The 23,822-nt window shown below is 43.5% G+C and overlaps 1 protein-coding gene and 1 pseudogene across 1 annotated transcript; both read right to left on the bottom strand.

The window, feature by feature from the left end:
- The window catches only part of LOC113992052, a 35,197-nt pseudogene extending 13,645 nt beyond the window's left edge, over positions 1 to 21,552 (bottom strand).
- On the bottom strand, positions 1,176 to 10,410 carry LOC113992062 (serine/arginine repetitive matrix protein 1-like). The gene is made up of 3 exons (XM_027728999.2): positions 7,707 to 10,410; positions 6,555 to 6,688; positions 1,176 to 3,160 (listed from the first exon to the last, which is right to left on the bottom strand). Exons 1-2 carry the CDS (start codon positions 8,437 to 8,439, stop codon positions 6,585 to 6,587), a joined length of 837 nt encoding a protein of 278 aa, XP_027584800.1. The 5' UTR covers positions 8,440 to 10,410; the 3' UTR covers positions 1,176 to 3,160; positions 6,555 to 6,584.
- Positions 21,553 to 23,822: the final 2,270 nt, after the last annotated feature.

Below are 23,822 nucleotides of genomic sequence, written 5' to 3'. Positions count from 1 at the left end.
GTTGCCCCAAGGAAAATTCCTCATCTGTGGGGAAAGGGTATGGATCGGGATTCCTTCATACCTCATTGGGGGACCTTGCACAATTAGGCAAGTCACTTTGTTTCACCCACTTAAGTTTAAGTTAATTAATGAAAAACCCGCTACCCTCATTTGGCAAAAACGAGATTTCAATTGGGCAAAAGCAAAATACCCCGCTATAGGGCCAGAAGCTAGACCCTTGACCCCCAGACCACCAGCATGGTATACAACCCCTAAAAGACCAGTCACAGTCACAAGAAAAATTACGACTCAATCATCTCCAAAGAAAGACTGGAGGTTCAACTGTGGCTATGCGATTGAATCCTATGGAAAGGATTCTCTTAATTACCCTATCCTCCAGTCCCCACTTAAATGGCAGAAAGATGCTCCCTCGACTTCCTCAAAAGTTGCTTTAGTTCCCCCAGGCACCTCGCACCCTCCAGTGGGAGTTCTTCCCATTCCTAAAATTCCAGAGGACTGTGACCCCAATATTGATCTCTGGTCTACTACTGATAATTATTTCAGTTCTTTTATTATCGCAGGTATAGGTATATCACGTGCCCTCAACACTCTAACACACATGGGGCGCTGGTTGGCGAAAGAGACTAACGCAACCAGCATCGCCCTGGAAGGCTTATTTAGAGACACGCAGAGATTAAAAGACGTGTCCCTCCAAAATAGGGCCACTATAGATTTTTTGTTGCTACTACATGGCCATGGGTGTCAAGACTTTGAAGGCATGTGTTGTTTTAATTTTTCTGATGACTCAGAGTCCATATCCCATAGTATTAACACCCTACGTAAACTCATTGATGATATTAAATTTTCCCCTAAACTCTCCACTGACGATTTGATAAACTAGGCTCGCCTAATCTTCCTAATTGAGTCAAACAAATAGTGTTAATATGCTCTGGAATTTTGATTACTCTTTTTGTGGTGTTATTAACCATTTGTTGTGTTGTAGCCATATGCAAAAGGTTCATCCCCAAATCCATCTTCTTAACTCTGTCTCAAGAAAACAAAGAAGGGGGAGATGTGGAGGATCAAGAAACAGAATGGCAGCGTTTCCAAGCTTGGAGAGACTTGTATGCCACGACCCGTGGGGGAAGGGAAAGGGATCGGGCACTGCAAGAAGGGCTCGAGACACAGTAGAGATCTCGTGAGGCAATGCCAATTTATTCAAGGAACTCAGGGACTTAAATAGGGTAGGTTTGAGGGGAGGATTCAGAACTGGGGAGGAGCATGGGACTGACAACTCAGGAGAAAGGGCGATTGGATAACTGGGTAAGGAGGGGAGGAGTTTGGGCGTAGCTATGGGAAGGGACCAATGAGAGCTACCTCTGCACTGCACCAAACTCTAACCAATGGCAGGCAGAGGAGCGGGAAAACAGGGAAAAGGCGGGAAAACTGTGAGGGGAAGAGGGAGACAACATGGAGGATAAAATTTTAAAACGACAACTGGGGTACAGTATAACAATACAACAACAAACTGAACACAACTGGGGATAACTGTCCAATTCAGGGTAGTGTCAAATCCGGTGTGATAATAGCAAAGTCCAGTGAAATATTGTCTCATTCAGGGCTGTAGATCTTTCGCCAAGCTTGATATTCTTCCCACTCTGCCCTGTGTTCCCCAACATCTCCCCCTTCTTTGTTTGATTGCGCAGCAACGGTGTTAGCAGTAACAGACGATATCAGCATCTTTCTTAGGAAAAGAATCAAACAAGGTAAAACGGTACATAGTGAAACTAAACCAAAAAGGGAAATGAGACATAAAATAATAAGCTTCCGGGACCAACTGGGTAAATTTGGTATTTTTAGCCAATCGAAGAGGTTATCGAGTCCTTCGCCTTTGTCCTGATGAATTTCCCGGACCAGGCCTTTTAGCTGGTTAATACTTTGGTGAATGGATTCGGCATGGTCCGAAAAATTCATACAGCACATCCCTTCAAATTCCTGGCACCCGTGACCGTGTGCCAGGAGAAGAAAATCGATGGCTGCTCGATTTTGTAAACTCACCTCTTTTAATTTCTGGGTGTCCGCTAGCAGGCCCTCAATCGCTTGGGTTGTTGCGTTCGCTTCCTTGGTCAACCAGCACCCAAGGTGCGTAAGCAGAGAGAGAGCATGTGCTGTCCCTATCCCGGGGATAGGGAAGGACGCACAGAAATTCTTCACCCTGGACCAGATATGAATGTTTGAATCACAGTCCTCTGGGAAGGGCAGAGGAGTGGGCCAATACTGCGGCTTTCCCACATTCATATGTGGTGCAGGGAGGGAATTTTGGAGTCAAATTGGTGAAGGGGTAACTTTAGATTCCGATCGAGTTTTAGGGACGGCGGACTTGGACCCGGGGAATCGAAGGGGTGCTCCCATGGAGAATGAAAGGGACCTTTTGATTCGATTTTTTGAGAGGACGAATTGGTCTTGTAATTGGAATTTCGCCGGGTTGAACAAGGCTAGTTTTCCTATTGTGCAGGGTCCTCCCTCAGGGTAGGCTCTAATGCCTGGTCATGCCCGATCCCCGCACAATAGGAAATATCCTTTTGGGAGTTTCATGTTCCTGGGAACATGCTCTGTAGGGATAGTGGTAACAATCGAGCCATTGCACCACGGCGAGGTGGTTCCACGGTAAAGGGGTTTGTTCGCCGTGACATTATGGGGTGTAAACAAAACGGGTTGTGTATATCGGTGAAAAATAACACAAGCAGTAGTGGGGAGTGAACCTAACAAATCAATTTCCTGAAAGGGGATGTCAATGAAATTAAGTGCTGCGATTGTCTGGGCAAGGTTAGGGGAGTTGAGTGGGATGGCTCCCTTGTTCCGTGTTTGGGACACGAAGGAGTTCCATTCCATGGGGGTGATGGGAACTCCTACGAGGCAGGTGCGGAATGGACTCCCTGCGCTGGCCAAGGCTAGGCACAAGGTGTCCGTGCCAGTAGCCTTAGCCAGCGTTACCCACAGGTTCTCCCCAGGCTGGCTCATCCACTCCCACAGGGGTATAGCGTTGCCAAGAGGGACGAGTCCAAAGATGATAATGCTGGAGATGACGAAGAAGCGAGGTGGGAACATGTCGGTTTCAATGCCGCTCAGTCTCGATGAATCTTCACTCTCCTGGCCGGGACCCACTTTGGCCCGTCCGAACCTGAAATACACGCGTAGCCCTTCCCCCATGTTATTAAGGGGAAAGGGCCCGTCCATGTCTCGGTCAGCGGGTCCCGGTACATGATTTTTGCTTTTTGAGAGGTTGAACTTGTGGAGCTCGCTCTGAAGTGGCGATCTGCTGGACTTCTGTCTGTGTGGGTGTCTTGTTCCTCCAGCATATTCAAAAAATTTAAAACATACATAATTTTGTCTAATTTTTCTTGGGGGGACAGGCCAATACTCCCCCTTTTTTGTTTTTTCAGCAAATTTTTAATGTTTTGGTGGGCACGCTCCACTATACCCTGCCCTGTGGGATTGTGAGGGATCCCGGTGGTATGGTGTACTCCCCACTGTTCAAAGAACCGTTTCGTGTCCGCAGACACATAGGAGGGCCCGTTGTCTGTTTTTATTTGTTTCGGAACGCCCATCCTCGCGAATGCGGACAGAAAGTGTCTTTTTACATCACGGCTTTTCTCACCAGTATGCGCGGTGGCTACGATCATCTTTGAAAAGGTATCAATAGACACATGCACATATTTTAGTTTACCAAATTCAGGGATATGCGTAACATCTGATTGCCAGATTTCTAATGCTGAAAGTCCCCTTGGGTTGGTCCCCTCCGGGACGATAGGCGTGACAATCTGACAATCAGGGCACGTTTTCAAAATTTCCCTCGCTTGTGACAATTTGAGGCCAAATTGTTTTTGCAGCGATCGCGCATTCTGGTGGAAAAATTCGTGAGAAATTTTTGCTTGTTGGTACAAATTGGGAGTAATCACCATTCCTGCCAGATGGTCGGCAAGCTGGTTTCCCTCCGCCACAGGGCCAGGTAGAGCGGTGTGTGACCTGGTGTGGACAATGAAAAAGCCGAATTGTCTGTTCTGGATTAAAAATAATAATTTGGTCAGTAATTCAAATAAACTCCGATTAGATACGTCTTTTAGGTAAGAATTTTCAATACGCTTGACCACACCAACGACATAGGCCGAATCTGAGATTATATTAATTGGTTCACCACTAAAAATTTGGAAAGCTCGCACAACTGCTGAAAGTTCCACAATTTGGGGAGAACCTTTTACCTTATGTATGTCATATTGCCAATCGTTTTTTTGTCGCCAAATTATCACCGCATTGCCAGTTCTCCCAGAGCCATCGGTAAATATAGTTTTGGCGTTTTTGATGGGTAGATCTGATTGAACAATTTTTAGCTTTAATGGAATTTTAATCAGCCTCTGAATAAATGGGCACGCCAGGAGGTGTAGCCGGATTTCTCCCGGGTAGCCTCCGATGGCAATTTGAAAATCAATGGAGGTTTGCAGCAGTTGGTCTAGATGTTCAGAAGTCAGCGGGAGGTAAATAAAATCTGGTTCCTCACCGCTGAGTTCTAAACATCTAGTGCGGCCTTTGAATACTACCTTGCCAATCATTTCTGAGACGGTGGTGATCGTCTTGCCAAATTGGTGCGGGAGGAACATCCACTCCCACAGACAGAAGTCTTTTTGATCGCTAGTGAATTGGCCTAGAAGGCCAAGAGGCTGTCTTTCTTCTCTGATAACTACTAAGGCGGATGGCAGTCCCTCCATCCTCCTATATGACTGTCTTTCCGCTACTTTCTTTTCAGCAGTGGATAGGGTTGCAATCGCTTCTAATGTTAAATAGCGAGGGGAGGACAGGTCAGCGTCTCCGCGAAGCAGCTCAAACAGTGGGTGCAGATCCCCGGTTGTGATCCCCAGCACAGGTCGGATCCAATTGATCGCACCCAGTAGCTTTTGGAGGTCATTTAATGTTTGGACTCTCTTGTCAATTTCAATTGCCTGAGGCCTGATAGTTCTTTCTGTAATTTTGAGTCCAAGATACCTCCAAGGTGCTTCCCTTTGAACCTTCTCAGGGGATATTTCCAATCCTTTATCTTTTAGAGCCAGAATTGTTGAATTTAATGTTTTATCTACAGCCAATTGGGATTTGGCACAAATCAAAACATCATCCATGTAATGGAAGATGATTGATTGTGGATGCTTTTGCCGAATTGGACGCAACACCTCTGCCACGTACATTTGACAGAGGGTTGGGGAATTTTTCATCCCCTGGGGAAGTACCTTCCACTGGAACCTGCGGTGAGGTTCGCAAGCGTTGATGGCAGGGACAGAAAATGCAAATCGAACCGAATCAGCCGAATTTAAATATATCTGGAAAAAACAGTCCTTGATATCAATGACCACTAGGGGCCATTCAGCAGGGAGCATAGATGGTGACGGCATTCCCTGCTGGAGGGCTCCCATTGGTTCCAGGACTTCATTTACTTTTCGCAGGTCCTGAAGAAATCTCCAGGAACCTGAGGATTTTTGAATGACAAACACTGGAGTGTTCCAGGGACTGGTGGAAGACTCCAGGTGTCCTTTGGCCAATTCCTGATTCACTAAATCGTTTAGAATTTGCAGCTTTTTGCGAGGTAGGGGCCACTGATCAACCCAAACTGGCACATCAGTCTTCCAGCTCAGTTTGGGGAGCTGCTTCACTTCAGTGACCCCACCTAAAAATTTTCTTCTGGAGACAGGGTTCTCAAAGAGAGCTCCCACTGCTCCATCGCGTCCCGTCCCCACAATGTAATTGGTATGTTTAAAATGTAAGGTTGGAGGGACGCTGGTCTGCCCTCCGGCCCGTAAACAGTAAGTACCTCCTTGCTCCTGACCGGGTACTGTGTTCCCCCCACGCCGCTAACTTGCGCGTAGGCGGTCTGTGCAGGCCATCCGTGCGGCCAATCTTTGGAGGCAACTATGGTAACGTCCGCTCCCGTGTCCAAGAGACCCTCTACTTTGACCCGCTGCGGATGTCTGGGCTGCGAATAATAAATTAAACAGGTTAACAGAGGGCGGGAGGATTCAACGGTGGTGGACCATAAGATTTCTTTGTTGTCCTTCTTCCTCTGCTCCTCGTCAACAGACAGCACACGCAGCAAGTCATCCATAGAGATCATCTTGGCCACGGGAAAGCGGTCCTCCAGCTGCACAGGGGGGGTATAAACATACAGACAAACAGCGATGTTAGTGCTTGTAAGCCCAGTCAGGAGAGTGGGTACTACCATAACTCCCTTATCCACTGCCGAAAAGTGAGAGGTAACTAAATAAGTAGCATCAGGGTCAACCGCTTTTGACGGCTCGACCCTGGCAAGCTGTTCGTAAGAGCTAAGGTGAAGGGAGGGGTGCACGACCGACAGAATAACCCAGGGGAGTGGAAAGCATTGACTCGCCACCGGGACCGGGTCAGGGAGCGGCCGCCGAGTTACGGGGTAGCTGGGCGCGATGGCTGGCGCAGAATCGAGCGCACGTGGGGGGCAACTTGTGTCATCGCGCTCCCCCGAGCGCTCTGCTCCTCGTTTCCCGACGGCCCACACTCACATGACCGGAGGTCCGGTAGTGACGAGAAGGTCACCCTTTTTCGTAACCGAGGTGAACGGCGCGGAGGGAGAGGCTCACCGTTGATGTTGGTAAGGGACCGGCAGCTGGAAGTCCAGTGCCGTCCCTTCCCGCACCTGCGACAAAGAGTGTTTGGTAAATCAGGTGTTGATTGGGACAACTTTGGGCAGTGTTTCTTGAAATGTCCCTTTTCCCCACACTCAAAGCAATGGTTTGGACCTGAAAATGCGGCAGCCATTAGACGCGCCTTATGGGAGTTTGATCCGATGTTTTTACACGCTTCAATCATATCCAATAGAGTGGGATCCTTCAAAAGCTTTAGCGCTTTTTGGCAGTCCTCGTTAGCCTTTTCGATGACCAATTTCCTAAACAAAATTTCTTGGCATTCTTTTTGAGGGACCTGCCTGGCAATAGCCTCTTTTAACCGGGTTATAAAATCAGTAAACGGTTCTTTTACGCCTTGGTTGATCATTGTAAAGGAGGGGGTCGGCACGTATGCGTCGGCCACCTTCTTTAAGGCGTCTAATGCCAATTCTTTTGACTTGTCTAGCAATTTAGGATCTAATCTTGCTTGATCCCCTCTACGCGTGTAATCGCCCTCACCATAAAGCATGTCTACTGCCTGCCGTGGGGGGATCCCTCGCCTCTCCATCCGGTCGTTCACCCAGGTTACAATCCGCTTCTTCCACTCTGCCTCGAAAACCGAGGCCTGCACAGTCGTTAGCAACCCTCCCATCACACCCCGTATGTCAAAAGGGATCAGTGTATACGCCAGGAAAAATGACTCTAGTAGTCCGAGGGTAAAGGGGGCGCCCAACCCGTACTCCACTATAGCTTTTTTAATGTCTTTTAACATAGGGTACGAGATTGGGCGCCACTCCGGTGGCTTGCCCTCTTCGTAGTAAACTGGGAAGGCCTTTAAAAACTCCGCATCCTTAGCGGATGCCGCCTCTTCCCGGAATTCCCTCCAGATGTCTGGAGCGTCGGAGGGTTCATCCGGGGAGTACGGTGCCCAATGGTAGTCAGCGGGAGGGTGCCGGCGGGCGGAGTAGGCCTCGGTGGCCTGGGCCTTATGGGCGCGGCCATCTTGCCGGATGTTGTCTCAGGCCTTTGCCCTTGCCCCGCCCACTGTACCCCGCGACTTCCGGGAGGGAGAGGGTTCCGGGGAGGAGTCCGGAGTGGCGGAAGAGGGCGTGGAGGAAGGCGTGTCTAGGGAGGGGCTCCGCGTGCGCGTATATGGGGGCGGAGACGGCGCTGTGGGTGGAACCACAAGGGCCCGCCTCCGCTTTTCCCGCTTCGATCTTTCCCGTGCGTCCCGGGGCCCCGCCTCCTCGACGCCATTTCGTGATCGCCGCGATCCTCGTCTTCGCCCCCTCCCGCCATCTTGTGATTCACTGTCCGTGTCCCTCCCGCCGTTTTGTGTGTTAGAGCTGGTGTTCCTCTTCCCTCTCCCGGTGTCCTTGTCCGAATGCAAAGTGTCCGTGTCCGTGTGTTTAATGTCCTTGTCCATGTCTTTGTCCGTGTATGATTTATTTTCTTCTGTGGACTTGGAGGATACAGCTTCTTGGATGTTACTGCTGTCATTCTTGTTCATCATCTGGTGCTGAAGCACCATCAGAACAAGCCTCCAGGCAATAAGCGCCTCTTTAGCAAGCCGGTCACCCTGGCCGTTCTCTCGCCATAGTTGAAATCCGATGGCTTGCCATTTGTCGAATGTGGTGTTATCGTTAACCTGATGACCGTGACGGTCAAGCCATCTGGCGAGGGCTTTCGCCGATTTTTTATCCAAAGGGTGACCGTGCTCTATAACAAAATCCTTGAGGCGGCGATAAACATATTTTTGGGAGGTGGAGAGTGTGAGTCCCATGCTGTTAATTGGGTTTCTCAACACTCCCAGGTGCTATTCCTCCCTTTTCAATTTAAGTTGCTGGGGTAAGGTGTGGGGTAGAGGTGTCGTGAATGTCCCCTGCAGCTCACCTGTTCCGGCGTGCAACCCGTGCGGCTTGAGGAGCCCAAGCTGTCAGCTTTGCAGGGGAGGGCCGGCGGAGCAATCCCCTCTCCTGGGGATGCCTGAGCTCAAGCGACGGCACAGGAGTTCCCTCGATGCGAGAGACCTCTACTGTGCCCCACGTTGGGCGCCACTTGCCACGACCCGTGGGGGAAGGGAAAGGGATCGGGCACTGCAAGAAGGGCTCGAGACACAGTAGAGATCTCGTGAGGCAATGCCAATTTATTCAAGGAACTCAGGGACTTAAATAGGGTAGGTTTGAGGGGAGGATTCAGAACTGGGGAGGAGCATGGGACTGACAACTCAGGAGAAAGGGCGATTGGATAACTGGGTAAGGAGGGGAGGAGTTTGGGCGTAGCTATGGGAAGGGACCAATGAGAGCTACCTCTGCACTGCACCAAACTCTAACCAATGGCAGGCAGAGGAGCGGGAAAACAGGGAAAAGGCGGGAAAACTGTGAGGGGAAGAGGGAGACAACATGGAGGATAAAATTTTAAAACGACAACTGGGGTACAAATAACAGTATAACAATACAACAACAAACTGAACACAACTGGGGATAACTGTCCAATTCAGGGTAGTGTCAAATCCGGTGTGATAATAGCAAAGTCCAGTGAAATATTGTCTCATTCAGGGCTGTAGATCTTTCGCCAAGCTTGATATTCTTCCCACTCTGCCCTGTGTTCCCCAACACTTGTATGCTTGAGGAAAACAACAACTTATGGACTTCCATGTTTTTACCCCAGTTCTGAACACAGTTTAATGTACCCATACATATATTTTTGTACTAACCCCCTTGATTTGTATTACCCCAGACTTGTCTGAACTTGTCCCCAGTTGTTTCCCGCCAAAAGTTGTTTACTTCCTTGCTCTCTCCTGCTTTCCCGCTCATCCCACACTGATTGGTCAAAAAATGCTGCAGTGCCGAGTGAGCTTCCATTGGTCCCAAGCACCTGACTCCTCCCAGGTTCCTCCCTCCTTCTCCCTACTCCCCAGTCCTGTTGTACCCTGAGATGTCCATCCTATGCTCCGCCCCGGTTATCGGACCTCCCTCACCTGAACCCTATATAAGTTCTCGTTCCTCTTAATAAAGTGGCCTTTGCACCCCAACCTTCCACCTTGTCGGACCCCTCTGTGCAGTGTCGCGTCCCTATTTCCTTCCGCACCGGGCCGTGGTAAATAACCACTAAAAACCCCAAACTACGTGATTTAAATAAAAGCATAATAAAAATTCTAAGTATGCATGGGTAAGGAATGACTAAAGTGGCCACTTATGTATGAACGTGAAAGCTCTATGAATGAGAGAAGTTGTGTGAACATGACTTGGAAATACTTTGTGCTTCGTGTGCCTTGAGCAAATTACACTTGCATAACACAACACTCGTTCTCTAAGGGCCCTTTCCTTGAAATGGAGTTGAATTTCTACCAATTACATTGGGGAAGTGGAAGTCGATGTTCAACCCAGTTGTGCTGAAGCCCTAAGATCATAAAGTTGTTGTTTATCCCAAATACATGTTGCCGTGGAATTTAAGTGCTGAAAATATCTCCTGGAGCAGTTAATTAGGGGTGAGATAAGAAAGGGTTTATTTTGCCAAGGCTCAGATGTTACAAGACGCATGCCCCGGCTGTGCCTGAGATGTTACATTTTATAATACCATCCATCCAATCCCAGATGTGTCCACCCTGTGGACTTTACTCTGGACTGCCCCGGGTCCACCCCCTGAGAATTGAGTCGGGGGGCTCTTGGGACCCCCTGTTCATCCCATCTTCCTCTCCCTCAGAGCACAAAGGGTACATAGTTACCTAATTCTTGACCGTATTCTGTGGTTTAGGCCCTGATATGCTGTTCTGCCAACAATCTAGGCCTTGCCTTGACAAAAGACTAAACATTTCTGCTGTATTGAGGGGTATGAGTGATATAGGGAACATAGAATGGGGTAAGAGGGTTAAGGAATGTGTAAACAAGGGTGCTACAGGGAAAGGGACAAGGGACAAGGGGGGGGGGATTGCTGCTTTTAAAATCTACTTATAAAACTTAAAAGGCTTACCGATATTAGAAAAATAAACAAACATTAGGGGCTTAAGGCATCATACACATAAAACCTTAGGTAGAAAGTCCTAAGTGAACTTGCGTATTACAAATTCTAAAGGTTGCACTGTTTATAGAGTTATAAAAGTTGAACTGTTAGTAAAGTTATATGAACAATTTCAAGAAAGGCCTTATCATGTTAGGCCCTGATTACACAGATGGTTAAAATAAGTTTAAGAAAAAAGTTAATAATTGTTATGTTGCTTGTCGTAATGTTAAAAATTGTTCTACCACTTGTAATAAAAAAGAAAGGGGGATATGTAGGGGTCGGGTTTCAGGAAAGGTGCTGAACAGCACCCTGGGAGATGTAGTTTCCCAAGCAGTCTATCACATGGGCAGTGAGATCCCCATGGTGATTGGTTGTTAAGGTCACATGGTGTGACGTGTTAACATATATCTAAGCTGTTGTCTCATTTGAATAAAGAGGATTTGGCAGTGAACCCTCAACCATCTAGCTGGTTCTGTATAATTTATTTACTTATTATATTAATAAGCAATAGGGGCACTGAACTGGGGAGTATCATTCCTGAAATATGACACGATATTATCAGCAGAAGTCCTTCGTCATGAGTATATGAGCTCTGCATGTGATAAAGGTGTAATTTCACATTATTGATATTACTACATCACTAATAGTAATGCAATTATTATTGTTATTATTGTTATCAATGTTATAATAATATAATAATAATATTAATATAATGATATAATATTGACTTTAAACAGACTATTATAAATAAAAAAAAATTGAACATGTGGGTTTGTAGCTGCTAGTCTTCTGTAAAATATGCCATGGCATGTTTTTATCAATGAATTATCAGTCCCTGTTTGGGTGAGTATGATATTAACACTGGACATACCAAACCAAAACTTTTAATTCTGGCCAGGCAACTAAGACAAATAAGGAATGGCCGAGCAGCTCTAAAATAGGTCACCCTTGTCATAATCTCTGCTCTTGTTCAAAATAATTTGTTCTTTCAGTCAATGTGTAGGAGTAGAAAAGACTTTATGTAATGAAGCTCAGCACAGTGAGTTTAAGTCCCTTTGAAAAGCCTCTGATTTATTTATCACTCTCCCAACCCTTGCTAGTCCTCACAGCAGGCAACTGTGGGAGTGAGTGGGATCAGACTAGACAAGTCATCACCGGCCACTGCAGGAAACAAGTGGCACTGGCTTCAGGATCCGCTGACCTGTGCATGAGGACAACTCTCTGTTGAGATGCTGTGTGCTTTAGCTCAGCTATTAGACTGCTTCCTTGGGCAGCTGGCTGCTTATATCCCTAGTATTCTTGTAATAATGGTGGTGTCACAGTTATTTCAGAAATTGCAGTACGTGCAGTGGTTGAGGCAGGGTCAGTTTTAGCATGATCTCCTCTGTTGGTCAACACTTTACTCATATCTTTGAGAGATTTAGTGAGAGCATGAGACGGCCTTGTATGAACTTCAGTGCAGAATGACTCTCTTGATAGCCATGGAGAAGGATAATTACTGTGGGTTAAAGCTTGAAATACAAGCATGAAATCATCTCCACAGAGAGAGCAGACATGGTCATGTTCTTCTAAAATGTATTGAGACTCACAAAAATATCAACAGGAGTGAGGTTATTTTGGTTAGCAGAGAAAAAAAGAGTTGACTTGAGAAATGTGTTGTGGGATGTAATTGAAGGAAGAAATTTGGCTTACAGTTGTTGGCAGGAATTAAATATATTTGGTTCAAATACTTTTCAATCAAAAAATACAGAATATTTTGTTGCCAACAGAGTAAACCAAAATTGATGGAAACTGGCACGGAGTCTAGGATGGGAAAAAGCACAAAGAAAATAATCATAAGGAAGTCTAGGGGCGTTGCCTAGACACCACCAACGTGAAAGCAGGAGAAGTTGCTAAAGAGAAGGGGAACTTGCCCTCATGCTGGATGAAAGTAGAAGAAAAAACATGTCTCAAACCCCATCTTGTTCCAGAATGGTAAAATACTACAGTTAGATTTATCAAAAATATCAACCTTCCTCATCACTCAAAAATTACTCTGAGTATATTTGATTTTAAAATATCCTTCCATTTATAGTTCTGGGATTTTTGGCTGAACATTGTGATGACTAACAAGAATTATGCAATTTACCCAGGGAAATTAAAAGCTTCTATGAAAATCATGCAAAGTTTTGCTGCACTCATAAATACTGCTTAACACCAACCTGTCTTTTTGATTGAGTTTCGTTTAAACTGATGGAACATGGAAATATAAATAATTTTCTTGTAAAAAATCAAAGTGTATATAAAATGTACAGTGTAATAAAGATAATGTTAGTGCAAATTACATGACATTCCTATGGCTGTGAGTATTTAAGTCCATGTCAATGAATGTCAGCTATGTCACACTTACCAAGATAGAAGGATGTAGGTAGTTGTAGTAAAATCAGATGATTTTACTACAAGTAAACATCTCACCAACACATTTTCGCATGAAATCTAAGATATTTAATCTACTTACCACATGTCAAACAACTTTTCACCGAAACTATCACTCCAAAAAATGTTGATGGTTGATTTCTCCAGTTTTGTGGAGGCCACTGATATGGTGACCCTTTTCATCTGTTTCCTACAGAAGGACATGCAGGACATAACCAAAGGCAGTCAATAGCCTCCTCTGTTAAGGAAGAAGCAAAATATCCTAATTACCACCCTTAAGCAGTGCTAGGACAGCTCAGGTAACCTTAACTCCCAGTGCAAAGTACAGCAGGGAGGGCTACGTTACTTTTTCCTACCTGGCAGTGAATTTCTAAAGCTATGATGACGGAGAACATTTGTGTATTCCAGCAGAAAATTACTCATAAACTCACGCATTGTTTTAACACATCTTTATCATTTGATCTAAATTCTATTTAGAAAATTTGTAGATGACTGGATTTGTCATTTTTATGGCTTATTTATGCAGTCCCAAATGACTTGATGTCAAGTGGTGGTCCACATATTTATTGTTATCTTCCTATGCGTAACAAGACAGGGTTGTCTTGTTCTGCATATTCACTAAGGAAAATGTTTCCTGCATTAATGTGTCATCATATATTAATTCAGATGAATGCTTGAAGATGTCTAAGAAGGGTTCATCAGCTGCAACGAGGGAGGAGGCACAGAAAAATTCACTAGAAATTCCTTCAGAATATTGCTAACTTTTATTGTACCCCAGCTTGGCTTAACCCTGAAGTGCAGGTTGACCTCAATTCAGCTAAAAGAAATGTCATTTTGACTTATTTCAAACAGGCATCATCCTGCCTACTGCCCATATCCAGGCAGGCATGCAGTCTGGAGATCTCGGTGGATGGCAGGTTATTTAGGTCTGTGCAAGGAAGCAGCCCAGTAAACAATCCCATGTGAGTTCTAATTACATGAGCTGCAAAGTGGTGGTAATGATGGCTGTGGACAGCAGGCTTTCTCAGCATGCAACAGTCCACTTTCATTAAACAAGGAAAACCTGCAGCCTTGTCTACACATTACTGTTAATCTCAGTCAAGTGTCGCAGGGCTATTTCAGGTGGGAAAAATGTGGATGTGGGGTCCTGTTGCAAAATTACTTCTGTAGCAATGAATTTACTAATATACAGACTAGGCTCGAAAATCATTCTATAGATTCTATAGATCCCTCTCCTGAAGCACTTGGCACCATATTAAAAAGAGCATCCAGCAGTCCTCTGAAGAATCCTTAGGGTTCTCATTCAAGAAGAACAAGGACTGGTTTGATGAAAACAATCAAGAGATCCCGGAATTGCTGAGGAAGAAGAGAACTGCTCATCAAGCACACCTTGCAATGCCTTCCTGTCACGTAAGAAAAGCAGCCTTTCATCTTGCATGCAGCAAGCTCCAACAGAAACTCCGTGACATCCAGAACAAGTGGTGGATCAATCTAGATGAAAAAACTCAATTATGCGTAGATACGGGTGATCACAGAGGATTCTATGAGGCCCTGAAAACAGCATATGGGCCTACATAGCAGGTCCAAAGCCCTCTACTCAGCACAGATGGTCAAACACTTCTGACAGACAAAACCTCCATTCTGAATCGATGGTCTGAACACTTTCAGACTCTCTTCAGTACCAACCGTGTAGTTCAAGACTCAGCAATTCAGTCTATCACACAACAACCGGTGAAATACGAATTGGATACTGCCCCCACTTTGGGAGAAACTCTCAAGGCCATACAGCAGGTGAAAATCAGCAAGGCAGCTGGGGTTGATGGAATTCCACCTGAAATCTGGAAGCATGGGGGCCAAGCACTCCATGCTAAATTTCACGAGTTTGTGGTGCGCTGTTGGGAACTAGGCCAACTACCATCAGACCTTGAATAAGAAGAAAGGAGATAAATCAGACTGTTCAAATTACCGTGGTATTACTCTGCTCTCCATTGCTGGCAAAATCCTGGCAAGAATACTCTTGAACAGACTAATACCCGCTATAGCAGAAGGAATTCTACCTGACAGCCAATGTGGTTTCAGAGCCAACAGGAGCACCACAGACATGGTATTTGTTCTCAGACAACTGCAAGAGAAGTGTAGGGAACAGAACAAAGGTCTCTATGTAACCTTTGTCGACTTCACCAAGGCTTTCGATACTGTGAGCAGAAAAGGTCTGTGGCAGATTTTGGAACGTTTAGGTTGTCCCCCCAAGTTCCTTAAAATGATCATCTCACTCCATGAGGATCAGCACGGCCAAGTCAGACATGGCAATGCACTTTCTGAGCCCTTTCTAATAACCAATGGTGTGAAACAAGGCTGCGTTCTTGCACCTATTCACAGTCTTTTTCAGCATGATGCTCCAAAGGGCCACGGCAGACCTCAATGATCAGGGTGGTATCTACATTTGATACCGTACTGATGGAAGCCTATTCTACCTAAGGTGACTGAAGGCCCACACCAAGACCTTAAACCGTCTTGTCCGGGAGCTGCTTTATGCTGATGACGCCACCCTTGTTGCCCACACGGAAGCAGGTCTGCAGCGTTTAACATCCTGCTTTGCAGATGCTGCTGAGCTCTTTGGGCTGGAAGTCAGCTTAAAGAAGACAGAAGTTATCTATCAACCGGCACCTCAGGAAGTCTTCCATCATCCCCATATCACCATTGGCCAATCAGAGCTCAAATCAGTCCAGCAGTTTAATTACCTCATCTCCTCAGATGGCAAGATTGATGGGGAGATAGACAACAGGTTAGCAAAGGCATATAATGCTTTTGGAAAACTCCATAAAAGAGTCTGGCGTAATAAACACTTGAAGAAAAGTACAAAGATCAGTGTTGACAGAGCCATAGTGCTGTCTACTCTTTTATATGGATCCGAATCATGGGTCATCTGCCACCACCACCTGCGTCTCCTAGAACGCTTCCATCAACGCTGCCTCCGAACAATCCTAAACATCCACTGGTCAGATTATGTGACCAATACATCTGTTCTAGAACAAGCAGCAGTCACAAGCATTGAGGCCATGTTACTGAGAACACAGCTGCGTTGGGCAGGACACGTCTCCAGGATGAAGGACCACCACTTCCCTTAAGATCTTGCTTTACGGTGAACTTGCCACTGGCTGCTGCGAGAGAGGAGCCCCAAAGATACAAGGACTCCCTGGAGCAACATCTCAGCCTTGGCCATATTGATCACCATCACTGGTCTACTCTGGCCTCAAACCGGGAGGCCTGGAGACACACCATCTATAACGCTGCCGTTTCCTTTGAGAACGCACGCAGGATTGCTCTCGAGGAGAAAAGACGACGCAGAAAGAATCGTGTCTTGCAGAATATACCACCTAAGGAGTCTTTCTGCTGTGCCTTTTGTAATCGGACATGTCTATCTTGTATTGGCCTTATTAGCCACCAGCGCGCTTGTAACAAATGTGGATAGAGCCTTCCCAAATATTCGTTCGCAAAGCCCAGCCATGATGATGACAGAATAGTCTCCTCTTATGGTAACCATGTACTCACATTCTATTTCTTACAAAAGGTAGCCCTTTTCCTAGTAGACAGACATCAAATTTTGGGTAAAATAACAGTTGGCTGTATTTTGTCATTCTTTTCTCCCTGACTTTAAAAATCTGCATTAAATAAGCGTCTCAACATGTCTATGAAGTAAGTGTTACATTAATTAAGATATGCATGGCCCTGGAAAGTCTCCTGCAGATCTAAGAACTCATACCATAGCAGAATAAAAAACAAGCCAGCTTTCTGTACACTAAAGAAACCAAATAAGAAATGGATCTGTACACCAGACTATTACAGTGCTCAAAGTGAAAGGCAGAGAAATATTTTTTATAAGCTCTATTCCACACCATCATTTTCGACTGGAAATCCATACCAATAACAAGACACTAGAAAGAACAAGCTAGAAAGACCCACTGTAAAACTTAGATTAAAAGTGAAGAATATGGCCCTTATATCCATTTCGGCTTCTTTTTTTGGTAAACTAATTTAAAACTAAAAATTATGCATGTCACAGGGAGTTTGAATTTTACAAGATGATGTTTTGTTCTTTGTGTTTAGAAACATGTCTGTCTTGGAAACAGGATCTGGAGACTAGCAGGTGAGAATCATGACAGAGTAAGTGTACTTCAGCATCCCAGCCCTCATGATTAGGGATAAAAAAATATTATCTTTATTGTTACTGTGTTTTTTCCTAAACAGTTTTCAGACCAGCTGAACAACCTGCTAAGGGATTTTTTCAGAGAGGAAAGATGCTAGGCTATAGTATATTCCATCTCAGATGTTTTGGGTCACTGGTATTAAACCTGGGGTAGTGTTACCACTAACCCAAAACATCAGAGACGAAAGATGCTACATCCTTAAAGCCCTTAAAAGGATGGTGTTAAAGAATATACATCCAACCCATACTGCAGCATAAGGAAAGAAAAAGCAACAAAAAGGACTGCTGCTGCGTCCTGTAGTTAATTTTTGTCTTACTGAAGATGACATGACTGATCAATAGATATTTTTTTGCCATACGTACAAGGTTTTCTTCACAAACACTGAATTCAGAAGTGTAGTTGCTCTTTCCTGAAAGTTGATACAGGAACTGTCCTGTACAGCTGTCTCAGAAGGGTACTATAGTGCAAGCCTGCACAAGACCTTTGGAAACATGAATATATTGGTTTGACAAAGGCGTGTAGAAATGCAGGTGAGATTCCACTGGGGTGCCCTTGCTGGCACTCCTGGGGCTGCAGGTGACCTTGGCTTCCACCAGCACCTCAGCAGGGAGGCGGAGGACACCAGCACCTCTCAGGCAAGTATCATCTGCACTGCTGGGAAGCTGCTTTTGAAATGGGACTCCCACAAACATTCAGGGTTTTCAGGATTCTGGATGTGCAGTAAGGGCTGTAGCCCTAAATCCCAGGAGCTGTAGCTCGTCGGAGAGCTTTGCAGCTTAGGCTGTCTGGTACAAATGAATTTCCAGGTTTTTCTAAAAGTCATCTGGATGAGTTTTCTGTATGTGTCAGTGTATAGTTAAATGCCTTAAGGTCAAATAATCAGGCATTCATATCATGGCATAGCTCTGTACATCACCATCTAAACAGTGCACACTGTTTAAATACCTAAACAGTACTGTACCCTCCAAGAGTGCAAAGTCTACAAAAATGTGAACATTGAAGTAGTTGCCAGTGAACCTATATTGTAGCTATTTGTACATCTATTTTAAATAAACATTAATATTTTTTTAATCAATTTGGTTTATGGATTGTAGTCGCCATTTCTGGAATGCATTATGCATCAAATGATTTCTAACAACATTCAATCATTCATTAACCTTTTTGATCTAGCTGAAAATGTTCACATTAATTTCATTAGACAAATATTAATTTTTTTCTATGTGTAATTATCCCTTTGACCAGCTGTTGTCATGGGTTCTTTGAGAAAAACACATAAAAAGAACTCATTATGAAAGGGAAATCATTAAACTTAATTCCTAATTTCCTGCCAATGACTGAGTTTCTCGTGGTTCTCATGGATACTTTCAAGGACGGAGAAAATATCAACAGGAGAAAAAGCACATCACAAGTAAGAAACAAATGAAATATTTTTTGAAAAAGATGTCTTTATCTATCTAGTATAAGCAAACAGGAAAATGTGCAAGTGTTGCTTAGATGGATTTTACCCTTCTACTTTTCATCATAATATTCCCTAAAGTGTTCTGACACTTTAAACTTCTTACATCTGACACTCGGAGTTAAAATGTGCTATGACAGACTGTAGGACTCAATTTGAAAAAATTTCTGATTTTGCTAGAAATGAAAAGGCAAAGAGAACTCTGAAAAAGCAGACAAGTCAAAAGAAGAGATAATGAGAGATTAAATAACATGCAGAAAAGAATTAAAAGACAGATGCTTGGAAGGATTAGTGGCAGTGAAATGACGGAAAGGGCATGTGGGCTATGAGAGCACTTGCAATGTGGTTATTCCTCACAAGAGGAATTTGGGTATCAGAGGATAAAGGCAGCTCAGCCACCTTCCATATATTGAGATGCTGTTGGAAGAGCTTATCATGCTGTAAGAAAGAGCTATAGCTTGCACAAATATGTAGCCTTGAATCCCTATTATATCCCACATCTACACACAATGGTCCAAAGGAACAAAATGCTCACTATGCTGCTCCACGGGGACAGGCAGAAGGAACAATCTCATTGGGAGAGTTTATCATCCTGCAACTACTAGATGCTTTATAAAAGCTGTGAAAGCAGTAATGTATTAACCTTGAGAGACCAAATTTTTCCTGTGCAAACCATAAGGTATGGAAAACCTTTCAAGTCAAACAGTAATTTCTAGTTTTCTTCCAAATTCTGGGTGCTATGTAGCACAACCAAACCAGGTTGGTCTTAGAAGATGCCTGTCTCCTAAATGCCAGCTACTTTTGGCTTTTTGTATAATTACAAAGTCCTGACATAAGCAGTTTAGACAATTAAGTTGGTCCTTCCCAGTTAAAGGTGTGGGACTGATATCTCATGCAGCACAGCTCTGCTGTTCTGCTCCTTACTTCTCTACTAACCCAGTTCCCTCTTGATCTCTGGGTTTCCCCTGTGTACTTATAAATATACACATACGTGGGTATAATTCCACACATTTAGTGGAAAAAATGTATCTGTATTGTTCTTTGTTTCAAAATAAACTATTTTTTTCTGCTCAAAAATATTCCCATTACAGATTACAGCAGTTCGGATCACTATGCCAAGCAAATCATCTTACACAGATATTCTTTTTTTCTCCTTGTTTGATATATTTTAAACTACCTTTCTTTCAGGTAGTCTACTTTTTCTAAATATCTGCTTTTCCAGGTTAAGTTCTCTGATCATAACTTTTCAGACAATGGGGATTTCTTAAATTATCTGCTCAAAGTAAAAATGCTGTTCTGCAAAGTAGCAGAACAAGGATTGGGAATACTTACTCTGCTGCTGTATAACTAGTAGATTTGCTTTTAATAGGTTTGCAAGTAAAAAGAACATAAAGTTCTGCAGAAAATTAGCTTACCCGAATTGAATAATGAGGCTGTTGCCAGATTAGAGGGACAACTCCTCTCCTCTTCTTGGACTACCCCCACATCTTCAGTGTTGTCTCCCCAGGACCACATGAATAAGTGAATGCTCTGGCATCTTCTTGCAACCTCCTAGTGAAGACACTATACACCTGAAAACTGCCCATTTTCAGTACTGCCTGGTTGCGTTTCATACAGCAGATACTTCAGCAATATGAGAAGTCCACTTTTCTTGTAAAGAGATTATAACAAAATATAGGGAAAAAACAGATTGTGTTGTTTTTTTTTTCATTTGCAATGCATCAGCTGTACAGAGATACACAGGGATAAACAGAGCTAAACAGAGAGTGATACAAAAAGATAAACAGAGATACTACATTGACTCAGAAAGACATCAAAAATTTTGAAATGCTGAAGTTTTTAAGCAGGAAACAGTTTTATGTCTGTGTATGCTGTTCAAATATTTAAGATCAATCAGGAAAATGTCCATCACCTTATAAAAGCATCAAATCACTTTCCAGAGTAATTGCCAGTGTGATGCACCCCACTGATTCACCCACAATGCATCAACCCAGGTCCATGATGCTTCTCAATTCAACAGATATGAACGGGCCAGAAACTTTCAACAATGCTCAAGTACTGCTTTTTGGGGCTTCAGAGTGTTCTCTGGTGCATAAAATTGTTCAGCCAGAAGCTAAAAGGCTTTTCAGCTTCATTTTCAGACAGAGTCTGTTTCAGATGTATTCACAAATGTAAAAATACTGCTCTCTTTATTTCATATGAGACAAACCAGTAATTACACCTGTTGCCTTAACACATCTACTTTTGTTTTGTCTTTTATCGATGCCTTCTTGTACAAGACGAGAAGTTAGCCCTGTCTGACAACGAGCCTTTTCTGATCAGTAATGAGTACAAAGAAGGGTAAGCTGTAGTTCCAATAACACATCAAGGAGAACAGGTGCTGAATATTAGTAGGTATACCTGTTCTTCTTGATTGTATATGACAAAGTTCTAGGTTAACATGTTGGAAAGTTTTTGATTGCAGTTATGAAACAAGCTCACATTAGAATGTACATACCCAGGACTGAACATGCAAAATGAAGTGCCCATTTTGCATTTTGGACGACATAGATTTCACAAAGGTGTGATCTCAATCACTTGTAAGCCATTTACATGACACTGATCAGTTTCCTGAAAATTTTGCTTAGTGGGAAAATCGCAAGAGTCATGCCTAGTCTTAGTGGGTGGGTATTTTGGTTTATTGACAATGTGTCCCAGGAGGTGGGACCTCCAATGGAATAGAAACTCGTCCCCCTAAATTACAAAGTTTTTTTAAATTATGAGGCATTCCACTGGAATATGAAAATTAATAACAATTTTACGAAAAACAACAAACCAGAACAAAACACAACTAAACAATAACAGAAAAAAATTGTCACCCAAAATGCAACACAGTCCCAACGTGGTCACATGATCACGATGTAGGTGGGGCAGAGTTGCAGCTGCATGAGTGGCAACAACGGTTGTGGCAGCCATGCAGGAACGGTGACTCTGGGCAGAGATGCTGGCGGCAGTGGCAGCAGTGGCAGCAGCAGTGAAGCAGGTCCCCATGGAGGTTGGCAGTGGGCAGGTGGTAGCAGCAAAGCAGGTACCTGTGGCAACTGGCAGCAGGCGGGCGGTGGCAGCAAAGCAGATCCCCACCGCTACAACGGGCAGGTGGCGAACTCCTCTGAGCCACAGCCCCAGGACAAAGAGAGACAGTTCCTGTCTCATCAGCCGCTTCTATCCTTCTTAAACTCTCACAGTATCTGTGATTCAGATTATATATATATTTACATGCAAGTTCCAAATGATTCTCCAATCAACTTTTTCCTTTTCCACTACTCCTAATGCCAGTGCTGGGATGCAGCAGGAAACGAAGGAGACCACAAGAGTCCTCCACAGTCTCTCATTTCAACTGAAATTGAAATTGCTCATTGTTTTGCAGGACCCCAGTGCCACTAGCAGAATCAAGAGGCAATTCTAAATGTGAGCACTGTTAAGTCAAAAAAAACCTATAAAAATCCTTACATCTCCTTGGGATATTGAGAGCTTACAAAGGAAGAAGGCTGTTGGGAGGGGAAGTGATTTTAAGCAGAAATGACCTATGAATATGACCTATGAATAAGTTTAAGAGACAAGAAAAAAATTAGTTTCTCTGAATTTGTTCAATGGTAGTTGAAATAGATTAAGTGTATTGACCATAAAGATCAGTAAATGTTCTGGGTATTGCAGTATTGGAACTCTCATTTATGGTGTACGCAGTCAGTTCCTCATATAATTTATACAGGGTCAACGGGAGACACCTGAAAGAACGAGCAGGAATTGAAAAATGGGCACCCCTGATGATGCTTCAACAGAGATGTGAAAGTTGTCAGGGACTACTGCCAAGAAGATTTATTCTGAACATCCAAGATACTTAACATGTAGATGAACACACAGACATGCTTTTTTGTCAGAGGGTAAAAATACAGAATACTGACAAAGACTAAAACTGTTGCCCTTTTTAACTGTAAAAAGAATTAAGATAGCTAAGGAGCCAAGCAGAATTTGAGGCTGAGATGGTAACAGAGGATGAATATGGAAAGTATCTACAGTTTACAGTTTATAATTTTTAATATTTCCTTTTGTTTCTAAAGCTAAAATAAATGACATTCTGATTCTAAGACTTTGAACTCAGTGGCTACTGTGCATGCAAAGGAAGGAAATAAAGAAGCCTGAACTTAATACCTGGAGAGACATAGGAGTTATGAAGACATAGGTTCCACAGTGAATCATGACATTTCTCTGAAAGCTAGGCAAAGACCTAAAAGCAAGACTCATATAGAAGAGATTTCAGAAGGACTGAAAGAGGAAAGAGCTACAGCTGCCCCACTAACCCTGATAGATACTGAAGGAAACACCAAAACCTGTCCTAAAGAAAATGTTGAGGAGCAGTGGAAGTATTTTAAGGTTTTGCCATTGATCTAATAGTTTATGAACTTGGGATTTTGCAATGATATAAAACTACTTGAGTCAATCATTAAAAATAATTTTAAAGGCCAACATGACTATTAGTAGTGAATCATAAGAACTGATGGGTTTTACCATATAGGAATAAAAATCTAAGGCTGAAGCTGAGAAGAATCATAGAATCAAAAAGAACAATTGATGGACATATTTTATTTTGCAAAAATACTTGTCATGCTAGCAAGATAGAGCATCACAGAATAGGCCAAAATATTTAATACTACAGCATACCCTACAAACCATTTAAGGATATAATTTTCTTTACATATATTTTTCATATTATAAAACGAACACAGATACAATATAAAATAGGCAAAGAGTAGTTTGAAATGTATCAAATACAGATTTGTCAATACTTATATGTATTAACTAGGGAAATACTGAAGATGCCAGACAAGTTTAGAATAAAAATAAAGCCTTATAAAAATTCTAAATTAATATTAAAATTTAGTACTAACATTGCTGCAATTTAAACCAGAACTCAAAAATAAAAGAGCTGTATATTCAGTGTTGCAGATCTGAATCACAGATTCATAGAATGGTTTGGGTTGGAAAGGACCTGAAGGATCATTTTGTTCCTTGAACACTTGAACAATTCCAGTGATGAGGCATTCACAG

Source organism: Pipra filicauda, unplaced genomic scaffold (genome assembly GCF_003945595.2).
Source record: "Pipra filicauda isolate LSUMZ 115617 unplaced genomic scaffold, ASM394559v2 scaffold37_size4185640_pilon, whole genome shotgun sequence".
NCBI lineage: Eukaryota > Metazoa > Chordata > Aves > Passeriformes > Pipridae > Pipra > Pipra filicauda.
Note: the sequence above shows the minus strand (reverse complement) of the source record. Positions and strands in the feature narration are given on the sequence as shown.